The sequence below is a fragment of the Cebus imitator genome, unplaced genomic scaffold (assembly GCF_001604975.1).
Source record: "Cebus imitator isolate Cc_AM_T3 unplaced genomic scaffold, Cebus_imitator-1.0 Scaffold98, whole genome shotgun sequence".
NCBI lineage: Eukaryota > Metazoa > Chordata > Mammalia > Primates > Cebidae > Cebus > Cebus imitator.
The window spans coordinates 6,453,752-6,476,207 of NW_016107413.1; the positions used below are offsets into that span (position 1 = coordinate 6,453,752).

General features: G+C 36.5%; 1 protein-coding gene across 1 annotated transcript in view; it reads left to right on the plus strand.

The window, feature by feature from the left end:
* The window catches only part of ABCB1 (ATP binding cassette subfamily B member 1), a 106,288-nt gene that overhangs the window by 43,997 nt on the left and 39,835 nt on the right, over positions 1-22,456 (plus strand). Inside the window, exons 8-17 of the mRNA XM_017536510.2 lie at positions 2,854-2,978; positions 10,766-10,937; positions 13,230-13,343; positions 13,492-13,602; positions 13,777-13,902; positions 14,020-14,223; positions 14,538-14,708; positions 17,422-17,583; positions 18,441-18,617; positions 19,504-19,650. Coding sequence (XP_017391999.1) covers positions 2,854-2,978; positions 10,766-10,937; positions 13,230-13,343; positions 13,492-13,602; positions 13,777-13,902; positions 14,020-14,223; positions 14,538-14,708; positions 17,422-17,583; positions 18,441-18,617; positions 19,504-19,650 — 1,509 coding nt within the window. The remainder of the gene's footprint in view (positions 1-2,853; positions 2,979-10,765; positions 10,938-13,229; positions 13,344-13,491; positions 13,603-13,776; positions 13,903-14,019; positions 14,224-14,537; positions 14,709-17,421; positions 17,584-18,440; positions 18,618-19,503; positions 19,651-22,456) is intronic.

Genomic DNA, 22,456 nt, shown 5'->3' on the forward strand with positions numbered 1-22,456 from the left:
TGATATTGTTATTAAGGAGGTTTTTCTAACTTTTTGATGTGGGCATTTAGTGCTATAAATTTACCTCTTAACACTGCAGTAAGGCAGATTTAAATCTCTTAACATAATAGTCAAAATGTCCAGGTTACAACAGAAAGTTGCCTGTCATACCAAGAATTAAGAAAATCACTACTTGAATGAGGAAAATAAGCACACAAACAAACAAACCAACAACAATTACCTGACATCGACACTGAGATAATTCAGGTGCTGGAATTATCTGACAATGATTTTTAAACAGCCATCATAAGTATTCCCTGCTAATCAAATATAAATTCTTTTGAAACAAGAGAAAAAATCAGCGATATAATAGAATTTATTAAAAGAACAATGAAATTAGAGAACAGAGATATACAACAACAGAAATAAGAGTCAATCTAGATGGACTTAACCTAAGCAGTTGAAGATGGCAGGATAGAATCAGTGAATCTGGAGCTTAGAACAATGTAACTCACCCATTCTGAAACAAATAAAATAAAAAAAGAACTCCAAGGACCTGTGAGACAATAACAATGAAAAGTGTTATTGATACATGCAGCTGTCTCGATGAATCGGTAGAGAATTATGCTGTGTGGAAAAAAACCAATCCCAAAAGGTTCTATACCACATGATTCCATTTATATGATATTCTTGAGATGACAGAATTATAAAGATGACAACAAATTAGTGGTTGCTAGAAATTAAGAGTGATGGAGAACAGGAGGAGAAGCAAGGGGTAGGGATAGGGGCAGCTGTGGTTATAAAAGGTAGCCTGAGGGATATTTTTGACTGAATTGTTCTGCATTGTAGCTGTGTCATGCACCATCATGTCCAGCTAGTTTTAAATTTTTTTTGTAGAGATGGGGTCTCCATGTGTTGCTTAGTCTGGTCTTGAACTCTTGGCCTCAAGTAATCCTCCTGCTTTGAGAAGTCAGAAAGGTCTAGTGAATCAATGTGGGTACTAAAGAGACTGGGTACGTGCAGCACAATGTCTGCATTTAGAACATAATTAATGAATGTTCATTTGCCTTCATCCACCCATTCCTCTAGCTGCCTTTTTTTTTTTTTTTTTTTTGAGACAGAGTCTCTGTCGCCAGGCTGGAGTGCAGTGGTGCGATCCCGGCTCACTGCAACTTCCATTTTCCGGTTTCAAGCAATTCTCCTGCCTCAGCCTCCCGAGTAGCTGGGACTACAGGCACGCACCACCACGCCTGGCTAATTTTTTGTTCTTTTAGTAGAGACGGGGTTTCACCATGTTGGCCAGGAAGGTCTCCATCTCTTGACCTCATGATCGGCCTGCCTGGGCCTCCCAAAGTGCTGGGATTACAGGCGTGAGCCACCGTGCACAGCCTCCTCTAGCTGTCATAGCTCCTTTTACCTTCACACATAGGAAAGGAAGAAATCCAGTGTTAAAACCCAAACAATCTTGAGCTTTTTATGCCAGGAAGGAATAGACCAATGTTTCTTACATAACTGAGTCCACAAATGCCTGTGAATTGTTTATGGAAAGAATATAATTCCATTTAATCAGAATTTTTAAAATAAATTGATTGTGTGTAATTTTTGGGGAGGGAAGGGGAGGACAGGATCTTGCTCTGTTGACCAGGCTGGAGTGCAGTGGTGCAACCACTACTCACTGCAGCCTTGACATCCTAGGCTCAAACTATCTTCCCGTCTCAGTCAGCCTCTGGGATAATAGGTATGTGCCATGACACCTAGCTAATTTTTAAAGTTTTTGTAGAGGTGGGGTCTTGTCATGTTGCCCAGGCTGGTCTAGAATTCCTGGGCTCAAGCAATTCTTCCTGTTTGGCCTCGTAAAATGTTGTGATTACAGGTGTGAGCCACCACACCTGGCCTGTCATGTATAATCTTTATTTAGATAGTTGACAACTTCAGCATTCTAGGTACAGTAACCTTAGTTCTTTGCCCATTGAAATTGATCCAACTTTCATAATAGGGCCATTTGGGACCCAAGTTCATGCATCAGTGGCTGGTTTCAGGGAGAGGTTTACTCCAGTGGCTGTTAATTCAGGCTATGAAGCCTTATGACTCAGGCTTGAATCCTGGATATTTTACTTAGAAAATTATTTAACTTTCTTATGCCTCCATTTCCTCATATGTAAAGTGGGGACAATAGCCACTTCACTATGCAGTTGAGAAGAATTAATGAACTTCTGTGTATGTAAAGTACCCAGTACTATTCCGTCTACAGAATAAATGGTCAGGAACCAAACAGAAGGATCAAAGAGCATCCACAAAATGAAGACCTCCTTTGGTGGCTCAATGTATTGCTTTGCCCAAGAGCACCAACAGAGGAAACTATTTGGCATGTGAGACATTCTTGAAGTCATGTTACCATATGGACTTGGTCCTCTGAATTCTTCTGGCCTCCCACCTTGACACTTCTGAACTAGAGTACCATTAGCACTTGACGTGTTGAGCACACACCATATTTCTTTTACATAAGGCCTGTTTTCTATATTTGTTTATAATTATAATGTAGTATAGACTTTCTTTTTGAAATTTATCATCTTCTAAAATTTCTAGTTATATTTCTTTAAATGAGGATCTATGAGGTTTTCAATGGGAAAATAACATTTTCAATTAATCTATTATGTACCATCTCAGTCCAAAAAGCATTTGGAATGGCTTACAAAGTGAATATAGATACTAATAAAATAGAACATGATGACCAAAGGCAAATGACACACAGATTTTGTTCTACATATACATTAATGTATAAGCAGCCCCATGTATATATTTATTTTTACTTTACAAAAGATAAAATTAATGTGTTAAAATTTTTTCATGATCCATAATTGTATTTTTAAACAGATATTATCTTCATTTACTGATAAAGAACTCTTAGCATATGCAAAAGCTGGAGCAGTAGCTGAAGAGGTCTTGGCAGCAATTAGAACTGTGATTGCATTTGGAGGACAAAAGAAAGAACTTGAAAGGTTTGAGTTTCTTTTTTAAATGGATAGAAATGTTAAATTCTGTCTTCTCATAGGCCCTTCAGATTGACAGTGTTAATTGTAAGCATTTTCTCCCATATATATGTTTTCTTAAATAGCTTAATGGATATATTACAGCATAACTAGTATTTTGGAGAAGTTGCAATTCTAATTGTACTTTTATCTGCTAATTCAAAGAGTTTTCTAGATAGGCAATAATGTAAAAATAGTTTCCTAAGGCTGAAATGTATTTTATATCTCTGATGTATTTTTTTTCCTCTATTAAGTTAATTATTGATTGTCTAAGATTGCCTGAGTATTTTGTGTAAGATCTATCGGGACATTTTAATCTGTGGTTTATTTTCCCTTCTCCCCAGGCCCCAACTTAGTTGATATATGCTACGTGATTTGGAAGATGAAAATATAACCAAAAAGCACATTTGTACAAAAGTTCAAATTCTTTTATATTATGTGTTTAGTGTTATGCTTGCAACTGTTCCCCTTTATTAGATTTCTGAGAGCATAGATAGTAATTTATTGAAATTTATAATATAAATTAGATTACTGATTTCTAAGCAGCAATAGATTTTATTTAAAATTGAATATAAATTATAATATTCTGATGCTATAACATTTCAATGTTATGAATATATATATATTTGAAAGTAGTAAACTGTATTGGTTAAAGGGTATATACATTGTCTGGTACAGCCATAAAGAAAACAGAGGGAATTTTCAGAAGTCAGAATAGTGGTTAGCTCTGGGAAAGATGAGTAATTGTATGATGAGAACCGAACACATGGCAGGGGATTCTGTGGTTCTGGCAGTGCTCTGTTTTCTTGATCTCAGGCGTACTTATATGAGTATTCACTCTATAATTTTTTTTTCACTGTGCATATATGTTTGGAGTACTCTTGTTCGTATAGTATATTCACAAATATAAAGATATGTCCTCTGAGAATAATTTGTGATGGCTAAGTGCCATTGTTCAAAGGAAAGCAGCATCTATGTTACATTTTGATTTTTGCTAAGGTCTTTGCTTTTGCTTTAAAATATGTCTGAGTAATAAAATGAGGAGTCCTGCTTAATGACTGAGCAAATATTCAATGAAGTAAAGTCCTGGCTCTTACGGAGCTTAAATTCTAATGGGGTTGGGTAAGATTATAGACAACCACAAATAAGCAAAGAGGGAATATACCAGTTGGGGTAAATATTATTTAGGGAAATAAAATAAGAGAATCATGAAGATACTATTTAGATAGGTTATTCAGAAAAATATTTTTCTGATTAGTTGATATTTGAGCAGAGACATAATGAAGTTTTGAGTTTGGAATTCTTTTTCAGTTTTCCTCAGAGGAAAAGTGGACCAGAAAAATAATATGCCGAACAGCATTGGAAGACCAACCAAACTTAGCTTCTGCCTGGTTTCACAGCTGGGGAAAAACATCTCCCAATAGAAGTTAGATTCTCAGGCCTGACTGCTATCTGCAGTTGGGGTCTGAATTTATAACGCTCTGTGGACTAGAAAATGATCTCTCTCAAAAGCTGAGGATTTTACATTAACAATGAGCTCTAGTCCAGTGATACCAGAGTATCTTGTAGAAGAAATGAAAAATTATTGAAAATTGAAGAACTAAACATCTAAATCGAGAAGTTAGAGAAAGAACAATAAAATATTAGAAGGAAATAATAAGGGTAAAAGCAAAAATTAATAGAAAATAAGGCAAAAGAGTGGAAGATTGACAACTTCATAAATAATTATTTAAAAAGACTGATAAATAACTAAATATTTTATATGTTTAATCAGGAACAAAAAAAGAATGAATCAGGAAACAGATTAAAATATCTATAAATTACAGCTTTATACCAATCAATTTTAAAACCCTGATGATATAAACAATATGCTAGAAGAATGTAGGTTAAAATCCTTACTTAAGAAGAAAACCTGAGTAAACCATAGCCATTAAAAGGATTAAATTCAAAGTTAAAAATCTCAATTTTCCGCTGCTTCTCCCCACCCAAGCAGAAATCATAAGTCTGGATAATTTTGTAGGCAAGTTCTACCACAACTTCAAGAAAGAGATAACTCTCTCTTACATAAATTCTTGTAGAAAATGGGGGAAAAAAAGCTTGTGAGTTCATTTTATGGGGCTAGTATAACGTTGATACTACAACCAGGCAGGTATAATATGAGAAAGGAAAACCAAAGGACAGTTTCACCTAAAACATAGATGCACAAATTATAAATAAATAAATTATTTGCTAAATGAAATCATGAAAAATAACAGATTAAAATCATCCTGAACGTGTTGGCTTTATCCTACGAATGCAAAGATGGTTTTAACATTAGGAAATCTGTTGATATAATTACCTATATTAACAGATTAAAATAAAAAAATTTGTTTTGATGTAAGGGGAAGAGCATTAATTATATACAATTCATGACAAAAAACTCTTAAAACTAGGAATAAAAAACAAACTTCTTAATATATTAGAGACCCACAGGAAACATTTAGTGGTGAAACATTAAAAAGCATTTTAACACTTAAAATAATGAATGAAATAAATAAATACATTTTTTTCTGTCAATTTAAAAAATAAAAAACAAATAATGAATGAGGCAAGTATGTCTGCTAGCGTCATTTCTGAGTAGTGTTGCACTAGTGCTAGATAATAAGACCAAGAAAACAAATAAGAGTAAGAATGAAAAAAGAAAACAAAAAAGAAATAAAGGCAATAAGGATTGGAAAACAGGAAAAAAACTGTCATTATTCACAGGCAATATGATTACCTACACAGAAATTTCAGTAGACTTTATAAGCTAACAATATACAATAAGATCTCTGGATACCTATCATTACTCAGAATAAATGGCATTCCTTTAAACCAGGAATGAACAAATAGAAAATGTATAGTTTTTCATCAATTCTGAATGAATTCATCATCTCTGAAATTGAAATAAACCTACCAGTCTGTGCCATCTTACAATTGCTGTGAATCTGGATTGAAGTTCAATACTTTCAGGCAGGATTTATGTTTGCTTCTGCTATTCACCGTGGGTACCCTGCTAACCTGAGACCATCTTACATTAAATTCTGTGTCTCGTTGGCTTTGGACCACACTCGTAGTGTAAATTCATACTCAGACCTGCATGAGTCCTGCTTTGTGGTCCAGATTCTCAGGGAGGTTGTTTTTTCCTTCCTTCACCTGGTTGGTGTCAAGGTTGAGACGTGAGTTCTGCTGTGTGTTGCTTAATATACTGAGGTATAGCCCTTTGGGTCCTAGCTGCATATGGAAATTACTATTAAACTCCTTTCTTAATGCTTTATAAAATAACAGAATAACAGTACTTGTTACAATTAAATTCATCTTAAATTTGAGGAACTGACAATATTTTTAAGGACATGATTAGCAACAAAATCTATAATGATGGATGGAGTAAAACCTGAGAAGAAGGAAATGGACATTATGGGAGTGAAACCCAACATTTATAACTTAGATAAATCCAATCATTTTAGTTCACTGAAAGTTTAAAGGAATTCAGATTTGAGGGAGATTGCTTTAATAAGTTAGACACGAAAATATTTTTCCTAGAGAAAATAGTGATCAACTTTTAATTATAAGAATAAACAAATGGATGTACACAGCTATATCCAAAGATTTCTATATTTGCTCTAAGAAGTATTTTATATATGGAATCATTTCTTCAGAAAATATGAGTTACTTGAATATATCTTTGAAAAGACAGTCTCCCTTGGAGAACTGTAATTAGTTTTGCTTGGAGGTCAAGAGTTGACATAGGACTACAAACTGATGGCCTATTGTTCTTCCCAGGTTGGCCATTTCTTAAAAGTTTATTCATTCAACAAATGTATTCAGCACCTACAACATGCCAGGCACTGTGCTAGGTTCTAGGTTTTCTTTTTCTTTTCTTGTTTTATTTTATAAAGGTTTAAACAAAGCTAGGGCTCTAGGTTTTCAGCTGTGAATTAGAAATAGAGGATATTGTATGATCTCCAGTCAAAATAGTAAGATGGGTAAAAATGGAAGGAAGGGAGAAAGGGACAAAGAAATATAAGGAATTGTCAAAGAAATAAATAAAAATATTGATTTAAAAATGTGTTTATTGTGGCACTGTTCATAATAACAGAGACTTGGAACCAAGACAAATGCCCATTAATGATAGACTAGATAAAGAAAACGTGGCACATATACACCATGAAGTACTGTGCAGCGATAAAAAAGGATGAGTTCATGTTCTTTGCAGGGACATAAATGAAGTTGTAAACCGAAGGTTTACATTCTCATTCTCAGCAGACTTACACAATAACAGAAAACCAAATACCACATGTTCTCACTCGTAAGTGAGAGTTGAACAATGAGAACACATGGACACAGGGAGGGAAACATCACACACTGGGGCCTGTCTGGGGTTGGGGGGCTAGGGAAGGGATAGCATTAGGAGAAATACCTAATGTAGATGATGGGTTGATGGGTGCAGCAAACTACCATGGCACGTGTATACCTATGTAACAAACCTGCACGTTCTGCACATGTACCCCAGAACTTAAAGTATGATAATAAAAAAAAATTGCTCTGAAAGAATCAAGGAATGTAATGATGATGTTGGGGAGGGCACGTTAACTTTAAATATGGTGGTTGGGGCAGGCCTCCTTGAGGAGGTTTCATCTCAGCTGAGACCTGAGGGATGAGAAAAACCATGCCATGTGGGGAGAGGGATAGGATGGGTTGGAAGAAGAGTGTTCCAAATTTCCTGGGGTGGCTAAGACTTTGATATGTTCTAGGAAACCTCATAAGGCTTACGTGACTGAAGCTCAGTTGAGTGAGGGGAGATTGGAGTAGGCAGGGGCCAGAATATAGGGATGGTGAGCCATGGTGAAGAGTTAGGATTGTATTCCAAGGACATAGGAGAGTGGTTGAGGGTGTTAAACAGAGGAATAAGGATACATGTTATGTTTTCAGATTGTTTCCCTGCCTCTAATGGGTCTCATGAATGGAAAAGTCAAAGGGTAGAAGCAGGAAGACCAATGGGGTGGCTGGCAGAGTGGTCCAGGCCACAGGATCTCCCTGATGTAGAGCAGGGGCAGGAGAAGGGTGACAGGTACCTAGATTTGGGATATAACTTAGAAGTAGAATTGATGACTGTTCTTAGACCAAACATAATCAGTTTTCTTTCCAGTTCTTCTCCTTCGCTTCTCTGCTTCTACATAAAGTACTAGGGGTCTTAATCTGACTTTCTTTTCAAATTAGCAGTACAGGGGGGAAGATGGCTCTCTTTGAATGGAAATTTAACCAGAAGTTAAAATGAATTTCATTCAATCATATAGAATAGTTTTGTTCTTTTTAACTTAAAAATATTTTTATCTCTTTTATGTATCTTGAAAATATATTTATCAAACAAAAATAAATTAAAAAAAGAAAAAAAACAAAAAGAGAAAATATATTTATCTATAGTATTTATTTCTGTTTGCTTAACCAGAATTGTTCCTTCCTCTTATAAGTGATTACTTGCATTATTAATAAATATTTTCATAATATTTAAGAAGAATCATATTTCCTACATACTGATGATTTTGTTATGTAACTTTAGTCTATTTTAGCCACTCCTACTTTCATGATCATTTCTATAGCAAATCTTTTGAGGAATGGATGATTTTAATATCTAGTTTTATATGTGACATTTATATTGAAAAACAACAAAGACCTTATGGAAAAGGATATTGTTTATGTCTCATTTCCCTTTACCCTCTTCTTTCCTTTATTTCTCCTTTCTGATGTCAAAATGATTTTTTTCCTTGTGCATCTGTGCAAATGTTTCCTCTGGCTGCATAGGACAACATCATACTGGTTTCTACGTTAGTCTCGGTAAGCGAGAACTGAAATAAAGGAGATAGCAGAGTATAGAACATGTGCATTAAATTTCCTTAAATGTACTATTATGTAAGTTATTCCCAGTGTACCTTTCACCTCAGTTCATCTCATAAAGTGAGAGATACATATGTTTCTGTGTGTTGTGTGTGTGTTCATGTGTGTATATAAATCATTCAAACATGTTTCTCAAAAATATTTTTTCTTCTCAGATGATAACTGGCAAGTTGAGGATTTACATTTTGGGGGATAGAAACTAATGATGTGTTGATATGTTGTCACTGTGAAGTTCTGTTTAAATTTCATCTTTAGTGAACATGGTAGTGATGTAAATTTCACTTGGCATGCTTTTGTAACTGTGTAATGCACCTAAAGTAGTCATGAAAACAAGAAACAATGCATGTTCATATCTAGACAGTGCTTGCACTCTGCTGTACATACTAATGGAACAAATTCTCCAAAGGAAATTAATATTATACTATGTAATATTTATATAGTTGTGAATTTTATGGATCAAAGACCTGAAAGTATGATTTTTATATGGAAGTAAGTTCATTAATTTCAACAATTATTGGCCCCTCCTCTATGCAAGGCAATGCTCTAGGTTCTTCAGGGAGCCGTGATTAAGAAAATATAGACAGATAAAAGGCAATCCATCCTGTTTCTCCAATCCTTTTACCTTGGTTCTATATTTGCAAAATTCCTTATTTTCCTTTAACTCTGGGCTCCACTAGCTTATCTCCATAGCTCTCTTCTTAAATAGAGTAGTCTACTCTGTTCCTTTCAAATGAAGGTAGACTTACAGACATCATTTCCTTTAGCTTTGACATAAAAAATATTTGAATTATCAGTTGGGAATAAGCTCTAAGTCATTAGAACTGGAGAAATAAAATCTGTCAGTGACTCCAACATTATTTTTGAATTTTTTTTTCATTTTCTCATTTTTGCCCCTTTTGTATAATTTCCTATATTTGTACTAAGAAGTATTAATGGGCGCTCTCCAGGTTTGGTTAATTTGGGGTAGGCCTTTGTGTTGTCAATGGTTCAGAATTATATTTAATTTTTCTTAGCTCTTGAGGCAGCCAGAAATCCTGGATGGCCCAAGCCGCCAGGTCAGAGCCTGTTAATCCAGCAGCAGGCAGCCATAGCATGACAAGTGTTGGGGAGCATTAAGAGAGGGAGGGACACATAGTCAATATGTAGAAAGGAGAAGGAAGAGAGAGAATACTGATGAATAATGATGGACTTTTATATACCAGTAAGCCAAATAATTTTTGTAGTTCACTGATTTTTAAACTAAACATCTATGGAAATGAGATAAACTGTACAGCTTAAGTGTAAAAAGTATTACATGGCAATTCAGAGCTTTCAAAATGCTCTCACATGTAACCTCTCAGTTGGTCATTCTGACAGTCCTAGAGAAAGTCAGGACAGAGCGCAAACTGTCTCCAAACTCCCTTAATGTTCAGAGATTTAGATGACTTTCCCTTTTTTAGCACTTTCTAACATCATCTCTCCATTTTATTACTTAAATAAAGAGGCATGCAGATTTTGAAAGGAAAACAAGGGTTTTCCCATGGCTTCTATTTTATCTTGTGTATGTAACAATATAAGTTCTAGATGTTTGCTAAATATTGCTTCACTTATTTTGCTATTGCTAAAGCCAGAGAAGGAAGTTTTATAAGACTCCCCACAAATAAGTTTATCTCTGTAAATTTCAGTTTTTTTCTTCTACAAAAGGGGAGTAAAATAGTACTACTATATAGGGTATGAGTAGGAGGACAAAATGCATGTATATCATAGGACTGAGCATATCCTAGCCACTCAATAACTCTCATGCTATGTTGATATGTTTTCATAAAATTTGTGAATATATGTGATCATTTTGTTCTTTTTCCCAGGTACAACAAAAATTTAGAAGAAGCTAAAAGAATTGGGATAAAGAAAGCCATTACAGCCAATATTTCTATAGGTGCTGCTTTCCTACTGATCTATGCATCTTATGCTCTGGCCTTCTGGTATGGGACCACATTGGTCCTCTCAGGGGAATATACTATTGGACAAGTACTCACTGTAAGTGATTTATATTAAGAAATGAACCATTATTTTAAAATGAAAATGAAATCCAGTAATGTTGACTTGACTTTGGAAGAATGTATTTTGAACAACTATTGAATACTACAGACACACGCATTACTAGGTTAAAAAGTGGAAAAAAATTAGATGCATCTGACAACCAGTTTTGTTGCCTTTTTTGCAGATATCTTGCCCAGTTTCTCCTGTGGCCTAAATAATACTGACATTAGCAATCTCAATAGCGTGAACTTTTATTTGTTGAGATTATTTGTGTCAAACTTGATGCTAAACACTTCACTTTTGTTTTCTGATTTACAATTCACAAAAATGGTAAAATACGCAGTTTGACTTCTTTTCAAATTATTTCGAATGGCTGCTAATCCACCTCACAAATTATAGAAGTATAAATTGTTCCTCTTCCTAGAAGATTGTTTGGAAGTTTTCTGCATTATAGACCTTTGTGCAAGTGCACAGTCTTGCCATTTAATTTTATCCTTTTTTATTTTGAAGACAATGAAATAATTTGCAAACCAAACTCAATTCGTGTCCGGCTGTAGTAACATACACACTGTTAAAAGATTCACTTAGTTCCTTTTTCATAGGCCAAGCACAAGTAAATTGAGGCAATGAGAGATGATATTTTGTGGAATTCCTTAAATCAATTCCCTTTTTCAGGAACCAGATTTGTAATATGGATGCAATAATCACCTCTTTTGTTTTTTAAATTTGCTATGTCCAACATTACTCAGTCAGGAATGGCTTTTCCCATAAAGCTTTTTTGAGTATAGTGATGCTATTGGTGAACTGTAGTTGTTTTAAGAGATGTATTCTGTTTAACTGTGATTGAGATAAGCAGTTTAAATCCAGTATTTACTGGGCATAAATATACCTCACAAACTGAAGGCATCCAGAATAGGGAGTGTGGGGTTTGATATCAGACCAGCTTGGTTCAAATGGCAGCTGTGTCACTTATTAGCTGTATGATTTAGGGCAGCCAGCTAAACTTTTCAAGCCTCCTTTTCTCTCACATGACATGACAGGAATGAGCTTTAACTTTCAGTGTTGTTTTGAGGACTGATTGAGATAATGAATATAGAATCACCTAGCAAAGTTCCTTCTGTGTAAATTACTGAACAATGTAATTCCATGTGATTTAGAAAAAACAAATAATAACATTAATTATCCTCAACCCCAAAGAGAAACAAAGCTAAATCTTTACCTATAAGAAACTGATTTGCATAAAACAAACAAACAAACAAAAACAAAAGATCTAAAGAGAACATGGCCTGTGACAAAAAAGACTTAATCTGATAAAGGATCAATGACTTAGGTGTATGTGCTTTATAATTTACAAAAAATGTTCATATATCCTGTTTTATCATGATACAACATCTCTATGATTGCTGGATAGGGGGAATGGATAGAACCTTTCCTATTATTCAAATGAAGAAATTGAAGCCAAAAATTCTAAGAGAATGGCCTAACAACATCTAGCTAGTTAGTACTAATTTAGGGTCATCTGAGCCCATGAGGTTGAAGTTACAGTGAGCTAGGATTGCACCACTGCACTCCAGGCTGGGCCACAAAGCAAGACCTTGTCTTAAATTTTTTTAAATTTTATGCTATTTTTAATTGACAAACCGTAATTGTATTACACTTATGGAGTACAATGTGATGTTTATGTATACGTGCACGCACACACACACATACACACACAAAATGTGGAGTGATCAGATCAAGCTAACATATCCATCATCTCACTTGACACTTTTTGAAGTGACACATATGAAATTTACTCTTGGGTGGGGTGGCCCATGCCTATAATCCTAGGACTTTTGGAGGCTGAGGCAGGAGGATTGCTCGAGGCCAGGAAACCAGCCTGGGACACATAGCAAGATCTGATCTCTACAAAAAATTAAAAAGTTAGGTGTAATGGTTCATGCTTGTAGTTCAAGCTACTTGGGAAACTAAAGCAGGAAGATTGCTTGAGCCCAGGAGGTAGAGGTTATAATGAGATATGATTGCACCACTGCGTCATAGTGACAGAATCATCCTCCTCCTGGGTGGCAGAATGAGACCCTGTCTCTTAAGAAAGAAAAAAAAATGAAAAAAGGAATTAAATGTACTGTTAGTTACAAACTTTTAGAATATTTTTAACACCCAGTACTTATATGTTGCCTTGCCATTTTAAATTTTAATTAGCTATGTTAGAAAGAGACAGAAGAAGTATGAAAAAACTTTTGCTGTCACTATCTGAGTAACCTGATGTTTTTTCTTCACATTCCTCAGGTATTCTTTGCAGTATTAATTGGGGCTTTTGGTGTTGGACAGACATCTCCAAGCATTGAAGCATTTGCAAATGCAAGAGGAGCAGCATATGAAATCTTCAAGATAATTGATAATGTAAGTCTGAGTTGGCCACTTACCCATCTGTCTAAAAGATTGTCCTGTTAAGAGTCAATTTCTTTGTCTCTTTATCCAGCTGTCCACAAAATATCACTAAAAGTAGTTGTTGTAACCTAATATTGTGTTAAAATTTGACTCTGTTTAGAAGCCAAGCATTGACAGCTATTCGAAGAGTGGGCACAAACCAGATAATATTAAGGGAAATTTGGAATTCAGAAATGTTCACTTCAGTTACCCATCTCGAAAAGAAGTTAAGGTACAGTGATCAATGATCAATCAACAATTAATCTATTGAATGAAGAGTTTCTGATATTTTCTTTAGAGATTATGAAAAAAATGTGTGTATATTTAAACCTAGTATTGAACGATCAGTTCCTATACCCTGTGTCTGTGAATTGCCTTAAAGTTTTTTTCTCACTTGTCCTGGTAGATCTTGAAGGGCCTGAACCTGAAGGTGCAGAGTGGGCAGACGGTAGCCCTGGTTGGAAACAGTGGCTGTGGGAAGAGCACAACGGTCCAGCTGATACAGAGGCTCTATGACCCCACAGAAGGCATGGTGAGATGACCCGTGCTGAGCTAGACGCTGTGGCGATCAGCAGTCACATTGCACATCTTTCTGGTATTGCCCTTTCAACTACAAATGTATGAAAGTCACACTTACTTTTTGTTTCAGGTCAGTGTTGATGGACAGGATATTAGGACCATAAATGTAAGGTTTCTACGGGAAATCATTGGTGTGGTGAGTCAGGAACCTGTGTTGTTTGCCACCACGATCGCTGAAAACATTCGCTATGGCCGTGAAAATGTCACCATGGATGAGATTGAGAAAGCTGTCAAGGAAGCCAATGCCTATGACTTTATCATGAAACTGCCTCATGTAAGTTGTCCTTGACCTTTGCCTTTCTAGAGGTGCAAAGAATAAAATGCAGGCCTACTACATAGGAAGTTAGGAAACTACTGTAAATCAGAGGAAGGGAAATCAAGATTAGTTCAGCTTTGAAAGCTCTAAGCAGTATCAACTGGTCATAGGCAAATTTTTAAAAACTGGGGTTGGTTATTGTGCTAAGATTTGAAGAACTGGACTTACATTGCCTGTGAGTCTTGGGTTGTGTATAGGATTCCTTACCGATTTAAAATATGAGCTGAGATAGCTTGTCCTTGTGCTAAATCATTCTGGGTTTTCTGTGGTAGAAATTTGACACCCTGGTTGGAGAGAGAGGGGCCCAGCTCAGTGGTGGACAGAAGCAGAGGATTGCCATTGCACGTGCCCTGGTTCGCAACCCCAAGATCCTCCTGCTGGATGAGGCCACATCAGCCTTGGACACGGAAAGTGAAGCAGTGGTTCAGGTGGCTCTGGATAAGGTCAGTAAGGCTTAGTTCAAACAAGCCTGATTTATAAGCATAAAAACATTCTACTATCAATTCTTGTAAATAAATATTGGTCTTAGAAAAGGAAATTTCTGATAGCTTCTAGGTGATTTCTTCAGCTATTAAAATAAAAGCATTAGGGCTCTTTGAACTCTTTTCCTATTTGTTTCTTTTCTTGTTCAATTGGTATTTATTTCTCTGATCTTAAGTGACGATGAATAAATTTTCATCTAAAGACACTTGCAAATCTTTTAAATTAAAAAATAGAAATATAGACACAAGTGAAAATTCATCTTCATTGTGATCTTCAAAACTTGACTATTTGGATAAACCTGTTATTTAGGTTTTGAGGGTTTGTAATATTGCCAAGAAGAGAAAAATACAACCTGAAGGTCGATATTTAACTTCAAGGTGTTGAATGCCACTTTAAGACTCTGTGGGAAATAAGAAACCTCTTATTTCCAGGAGAGGGGCAGAGAGCCTATGATACTGAAAACTTAACTAAGCCATGAAACGTTATTCACTATCAACAGAGTTTGACTGCCCTACAATGCTTGAGTCCATATGACTCATTCACCATGTAGGATTTGAGTGTTTGCCCTGTGCCAGCCATTGTGAGTTTGATCTCCAGCATGTCATAGTAACAGAGATAATTCTGTGAGGACCAGGAATGTGGAGAGGGAGACTTTCTAACCAAAGGTGCTCCGAGTTGAGATGCCACAGTAGAATTCAAAGATGAACCCATATTTGTTCCAACTCTCCCTGTCTCTAGTAAAACAACACTGAATGTTCCTTTAAACATCCTGTCAATGTGCTTAATAAGTTTTTGAGGGAGAAAAAAAAAGCAGTTTACTAAACATTCTGTGAACCAAAATAGAGGCAAATGGGATTGTGGCTCCTTTTTTTTACCCATCATTTTGCTTAATCTGTGATTTCACCCCTCCCTGCCTCCGTCCCTCCCTCCCTTCCTTCCTTCCTTTCCTCCTCCTCCTCCTTTCTTCCTTCTTCCCTCCTTCCCTTCCTCTTCTTCTTCCCCTTCCCCTTCCCTTCCCCCTTTCTTTCCTCTTTCCCCTTTCATTTCCTCACCCAGACCGAAGTGCAGTGGTGCCCAAATGGCTCACTGCAACCTCTGCTGCCCAGTCTCAAGTGATCCTTCCACCTCAACCTTCCAAGTAGCTGGGACCACAGGTGTGTGCCACCATGCCAAGCTATTTTTTTTTTTTTTAGATGGAGTCTCACTCTGTCACCCAGGCTGGAGTGCAGTGGTGCAATCTTGGCTCACTGCAACCTCTGCCTCCCGAGTAGCTGGGATTACACCATGCCTGGCTAATTTTTGTATTTCTAGTAAAGACAGGGTTTCACCATGTTGCCCAGGCTGGTCTTGAACTCCTGACTTCAGTTGATCTACCTGCCTCAGCCTCCCAAAGCGCTGGGATTACAGGCACGAGCTAATGTGCCCAGCCCCCAGCTATTTTTAGATATTTTTTTAGAGATGAGGTCTCACTATCTTACCCAGACTAGTCTCAAACTCCTGGGCCACCTCAGCCTCCCAATGTGCAGGAATTACAGATATGAGCCACCACTTATTTGTTTGCTTATCTGTGTTTCCTTATTAATCTATAGTGAAAGTATGCATTAAATTATAAATAAAAGCAATTTTAAAGGTTATATTTTAAAATACTTTCGGGTATAAATTTTGGGGGAAAATTCCACATGCCCCCTTTTTCTCAAAAACATGCAAATAATCGATCTATTATCTTCTGTATTTTCTAGTTTCTGCCACCTAATTTTTCTCTTGTGTATTTCGTTTTTGAAGTTTTCTACTTCTGCTTATCCTATTGATCCTGAAAATGTTGTGTGTTGGTTTTGATAATTGTATTGCTAGTTACTGGAGAGAAATATAGAGTAACAAAAATCATGAGCACTGGAAAACTTACAAAGGTTAAAGAGGTCTCAGACAAGGCCTGGGTATCTGGCTCTGTTCCTCTGTGAAAATAAAAGAGATTTACATGACTCTTCAATATTTCCATGATTCTCATACATAGGAATAAGTATCACTTATTAAGCACTTGGTATGGATAAGTCACAGTGTTGAGTACTTTATGTGCATTATTTCATTTAGTCGTCACAACTACTCTAAGAAGTGAGTATTATTATTGTCCCCATTTAATATATGATTAAATTGAGCCTCACACAGGCCCCTTGGATAAAATAAATTCATACATTTATTTCAGGTCAGTGTGACACTGAGGTCTGGACTTTGTTGCCTCACATTTATTGTCTGTCTTGTTCATCCAGGAGGTCATGTGGGATAGGATATCATGATTCTTAGAGCTGCTTACTAGCTGGTGTGTACCAGTACAGCACAATGGCCTGTGTTTGTTTTGATTGGCCAATGTCTGAGCCTTAGGAATTTGTTGGTTTTCACAAGCTCCTGATTATTACTGCAAATTTCGGTTAAGTAAAATATTTGCGGGCTTACATAATATTAATATGTCACTGTTATATTTGTGTTTGTATTTATTATAATAAAACATCTTTTTAACTATTATCAATTTCTATACATTTATTGAAGTCAGAGTTTATCTTATATAGATTTGATGGTTTTACAATGCCCAAAACATTGGTTCAGTAAATATATGCTGAATGAATAAGTTTTTTCATGTACTTATTAGTATATTCAGAAACCAAATTTCCCTCTCTTTAGGCCAGAAAAGGCCGGACCACCATTGTGGTAGCTCATCGTTTGTCTACAGTTCGTAATGCTGATGTCATTGCTGGTTTCGATGATGGAGTCATTGTGGAGAAAGGAAATCATGATGAACTCATGAAAGAGAAAGGAATTTACTTCAGACTTGTCACAATGCAGGTATAGTTTAACTTTAGAATTTTCCTACATCATCTCAGTGATAAACTGATCTTGCATGTAATGCTAAAAATAAATATTATTTGATTTGATTATCTTTAAAAGTAGGAAAAAACACTTGGGGGATTCAGGATGAGACCAGTGTTTAAGATTTCTTTTCTCTCTTGAAAAGAGGGAAAATAAAGAGGGATAAACAGATAAAAAAATTAAAAGGTTTCAGGGTGAGTTATCCATTATAGTAGTCAATAGCCACATGTGCCTTAGAGCGTTTAAAGAGTAGTGAATCTGAATTGGAATGTTGTAAGTAGAGTGTGCACATCTTGTTCTGAAGATGTAGTACAAAAAAAGATGCAAAATATCTCAATTTTTATATTGATTACATGTTGAAATGGTATCATTGGATATCAATAATATCTTGGATATATTAGGTGAAATAAAATATGTAATCAAAATTGATTTGACTTCTTTCTTTTTACATTTGTTAACATGGCCTCTGGAAAATTTGAAATAACATGGCTCACAGTATAGCTTGCTCCATATTTCTCTTGACTGCCCTGATCCAGAATAAACTTGGTTGAGTCCAAATACCCACAAAAAAAGTCCTGAGAAGATAAGCTACATGGAATTAATGCCATGTTATTTCAGTATAGTCATGGGAATCCTCCTTCTTTAGTGGTTTTTATTTTCAAATATCATACAGAAACACACACATACACATAAGACAACCCAGCAGATTAGCTTTATCATTTCCTGCAGTTACTGAACAAATTACTGTTTTCCTTGATAGCTGACATTCAGTGATTAACTTTCATTGGTTAGCAGAGCTGAATGAGCTTATGCATATTTCTTATTTATTTTAGACAGCAGGAAATGAAATTGAATTAGAAAATGCAGCTGATGAATCCAAAAGTGAAACTGATGCCTTGGAAATGTCTTCGAATGATTCAGGATCCAGTCTAATAAGAAAAAGATCAAGTCGGAGGAGTATCCGTGGATCACAAGGCCAAGACAAAAAGCCTAGTACCAAAGAGAATCTGGTATGAAGGGGGATGTGGAGTTTGTTTTAATCTCACCTACTGTGGTTCCCCTAGTTTGGTGGGCTAGGGCTACAGCAGGAGTGGGAACAAGAAAGGGTTATCCAAAATCCTCCTGTCCTATCCCCCAGAATGTTCCACAAGCCAGAACGTCAACATTTTAAAATCAGGTTAGATTTTAAGAATGTTAATTTATGTGGCAGAATTTTTAGAATTAAAATTTATAGTGTAAAGAGACTATAGTGGGTCTTCAAATAACATTTCTATTCTGTTTCTATTCTTGTTAGGTTCTGAATACCAAATAAAAGTTAAGTGTTTGTGGAAACATCATTTTTTTTTTTTTTTTAAATAAATGAGTATTGGCCAGGCGCGGTGACTCACGCCTGTAATCCCAGCACTTTGGGAGGCTGAGGTGGGCAGATCATGAGGTCAGGAGTTCAAGACCAGATTGGCCAACATGGTGAAACCCCATCTCTACTAAAAAGTACAAAAATTAGCTGGGCATGGTGGTTCATGCCTGTAATCCCAGCTACTTGGGAGGCTGAGGTAGGAGAATTGCTTGAACCGGGACCCAGGAAGCAGAGGCTGAAGTAAGCCAAGATTGCACCACTGCACTCCAGCCTGGGCAACAGAGTGAGACTCCATCTCAAAAAAAAAAAAAAAAAAAAAAAAAAAGGAGTATTGTAGCAAAGTTTGTCAGCATTTTTTGAAGCTAAATTATAATCACTATGACATTTTTTGAAGCAAAATTGTCATAGTTTATTACTTGATAAGGAATAAGGATATGATATATTTCTGTATAAATTTTTGTGTGTATGTAAGAACTTACATTATAAAATCAATTATAAAAGTTTGTAACTAGCCTGTTGTAATAACTTGTGTTTTCTAGGATGAAAGTGTACCTCCAGTTTCCTTTTGGAGGATTTTGAAGCTAAATTTAACTGAATGGCCTTATTTTGTTGTTGGTGTATTTTGTGCCATTGTAAATGGGGGCCTGCAACCAGCATTTTCAATAATATTTTCAAAGATTATAGGGGTAAGTATGATGCCCATTTGTGTGATTTACTTCTGAGTTCTGACTGAAGAATGAATGAACTGTTTGTGTTTGAACCGGGATACATAAGCCACAAAATCTATGTGCCTTCATATGAAACTAATTGGCTTGAAGACATAAGAATAGAAGTCTGATATGTGATAGGAAAGGTAACTTTGTGAACTTTCCTTTGTCCTTGCAATTCGTTTTTCCCTAGGGCCTAGGTTATTTCAGCTTCCTGAAATAGTCAATGAAACTGATGAGATGACTTTCTCATACCTGCCAACATTGGGCTCTGAACAAACCTTGTCTAACTCTCATTTCACCAGTGTCCAAATAGAGTTCCTCAAATGTTTGTCAGATTGGCTTGAGAATGCACTGTTCTCTAACATATGTACTTGCCAGGACATGAGTCTGCCTAGCATGCTACATTTGTAAGATGTAATTTTCATCCCACTTGCTGAGATTAAAATAAAAAGAACAGCTTCCTAAAGATGGTGGTTGACATATGTTGGTTCCACTCATCTAAACGGTGGCATTTTCAACAATAAAGTTACAATCTGAAAGGAATGCTCTCTGTTTAATAACAGATGTCCAAACATCAAGCTGAGGAAACCCTTGCCATAACTGCTGAAAACATTGTGAAGAAAGAGATTGATTACCACAGGAAGCATAAGCTAAACACTGACTTATGATTCTACAAAATATATATGACTATTCAGGTCTACCCATGCCTGGCTAGCTTATTTCAGTTTAATATATTCATTCATTTTCTGGGCATGGTGGCTCACGCCTGTAATTCCAACACTCTGAGAGGCCAAAGTGGATGGATCACCTGAGGTCAGGAGTTCAAGACCAGTCTGGCCAATATGGCGAAACCCCATCTCTACTAAAAATACAAAAATTAGCCTGGTGTGGTGGCACACACCTGTAATCCCAGCTACTCAGGAGGTTGAGGCAGGAGAATTGCCCTAACCCAGGAGGCAGAGGTTGCAGTGAGCCAAGATTGTAACTGCACTCCAGCCTGGGTGACAGATTGAGACTTCATCTCAAAAAAAAAAATATATATATATATATTTTTTTCTAGAATTATTATATTTATTATTATTTTTTGAGTCTCACTCTCACCCAGGCTAGAGTGTGGTACATGATCTCAGCTCACTGCAGCCTCCGCCTCCCTAGGTTCAAGTGATTCTCCTGCCTTAGCCTCCTGTGTAGCTGGGATTACAGGCGTGTACCACCACGCCTGGCTGATTTTTGTATTTTTAGTAGAGACAGGCCTTCACCATGTTGGCCAGGCTGGTCTCGAACTCATAACCTCAAGTGATCCACCTGCCTCAGCCTCTCAAAGTGCTAGGATTACAGGCGTGAGCCACCGGACCCGGCCTCAAGAATTATTCTTTGTGTCTGTTATGTGCTGGATGTTTTTCTAGTTGTTGAAAAAAATTCCGAGAATGTGATCCAATGTCTGATTCTGTAGAGTAGGTGTTCAGGGCAGGAGTCAGCAAACTTTTTCTATAAACAGTAAGATGGTAAATATTTTAGGCTTTGCAGGCCATATGGTTTCTGTTGCAAATACTCAACTCTGATCTGGTAGTACACAAGGACAATGTGGAAACAAATGAACATGGCTGTGTTCCATTAGAACTTTATATAAACATTTGGCCAGTGGCCCGTAGTTTGCTGATCCTTGCACTGATATATGTCTTTCAGGTTGAGAGGGATAGATCATGGTGTCATCAGAAAAAGAAAAAACAAGGAACTGGTTAAGTTAGGAATGGGTTTGGTTGTAACAAAACCTCAATTTATTGATTTTATACTTTTCTCATTCTTCATATAACAATAAGTCTGGAGATACATGACCCAAGGCTGGCATATTAGCTCTTAGATACTGAGTAGGCAACCAGATGTCTGCGTCATTGAAGATAATGGGCTCTGCATCAGATTGCTTGAATTTATATCCTTGAGTCATCCCTTGCTGGCTGTGTTAACTTGAACAAATTAAATTAACCTCTCTATATTTCAGTTTCTATTTGTGTAAAACCGTGCTGATAATAAGTTATACTTCAGGAGATGGTTGCCAGGATTAGAGGAATAGTATATATGAATTTGCTTAGAATAATGCCTGGCACAGAGTGAGATTTTAGTAATTGTTAAGATTTTTATTGGACTGACTAGTCAAAAAAATTTATTTAATCTCTTCAAAAATCCTTTGTTGTTGTTGTTATTGTCTGATTGTTTTTTACGAAGGATAAAGTTGTCTGTGTTGGGTTAGGAATGTGGCCATCTTACAGGACTGATTTTGGCCACTATGAAGGGAGATGTGTGTTTTATTTCCCTGAGGAATGGTTATTCTCTGTGTTCCTTGAGTCCAAAACACCCTGTCAGCCCTTCTAACCATCTCTGGAAAAATTTTCATGTATGGTGCTAGGTCAGGTAACTGTAGTGTCCTGGCTGTTTAACTGGCCATCCTACAAAGAAGGCAGGGTCAAGGAAACTCCTTTCTTTTTGAAGGGCCAGGGCAAAGTGAATGACCACAGCTCTGTGGTTCACCAAGAAACCACGTCAGATTTTCCACAGACACTTCGGGACAGTTTGAAATGTCCAAATAGTAAAGGCACGAACTGCCATAGTTGTAGTTCTCCACCAAGGGAAGAGGAGAGTATTTGTTCTGATTTCAACTTTACGCAGTTGAGTGGTACTCATGACTCCAAGAGGGAATCTGAGCAGAAAAAATAATGGATCAATTTATTAATGACAGACTCATCCTTGGCCTCCATGGAAGGCAGAATGCAGATACCTTTAAAGC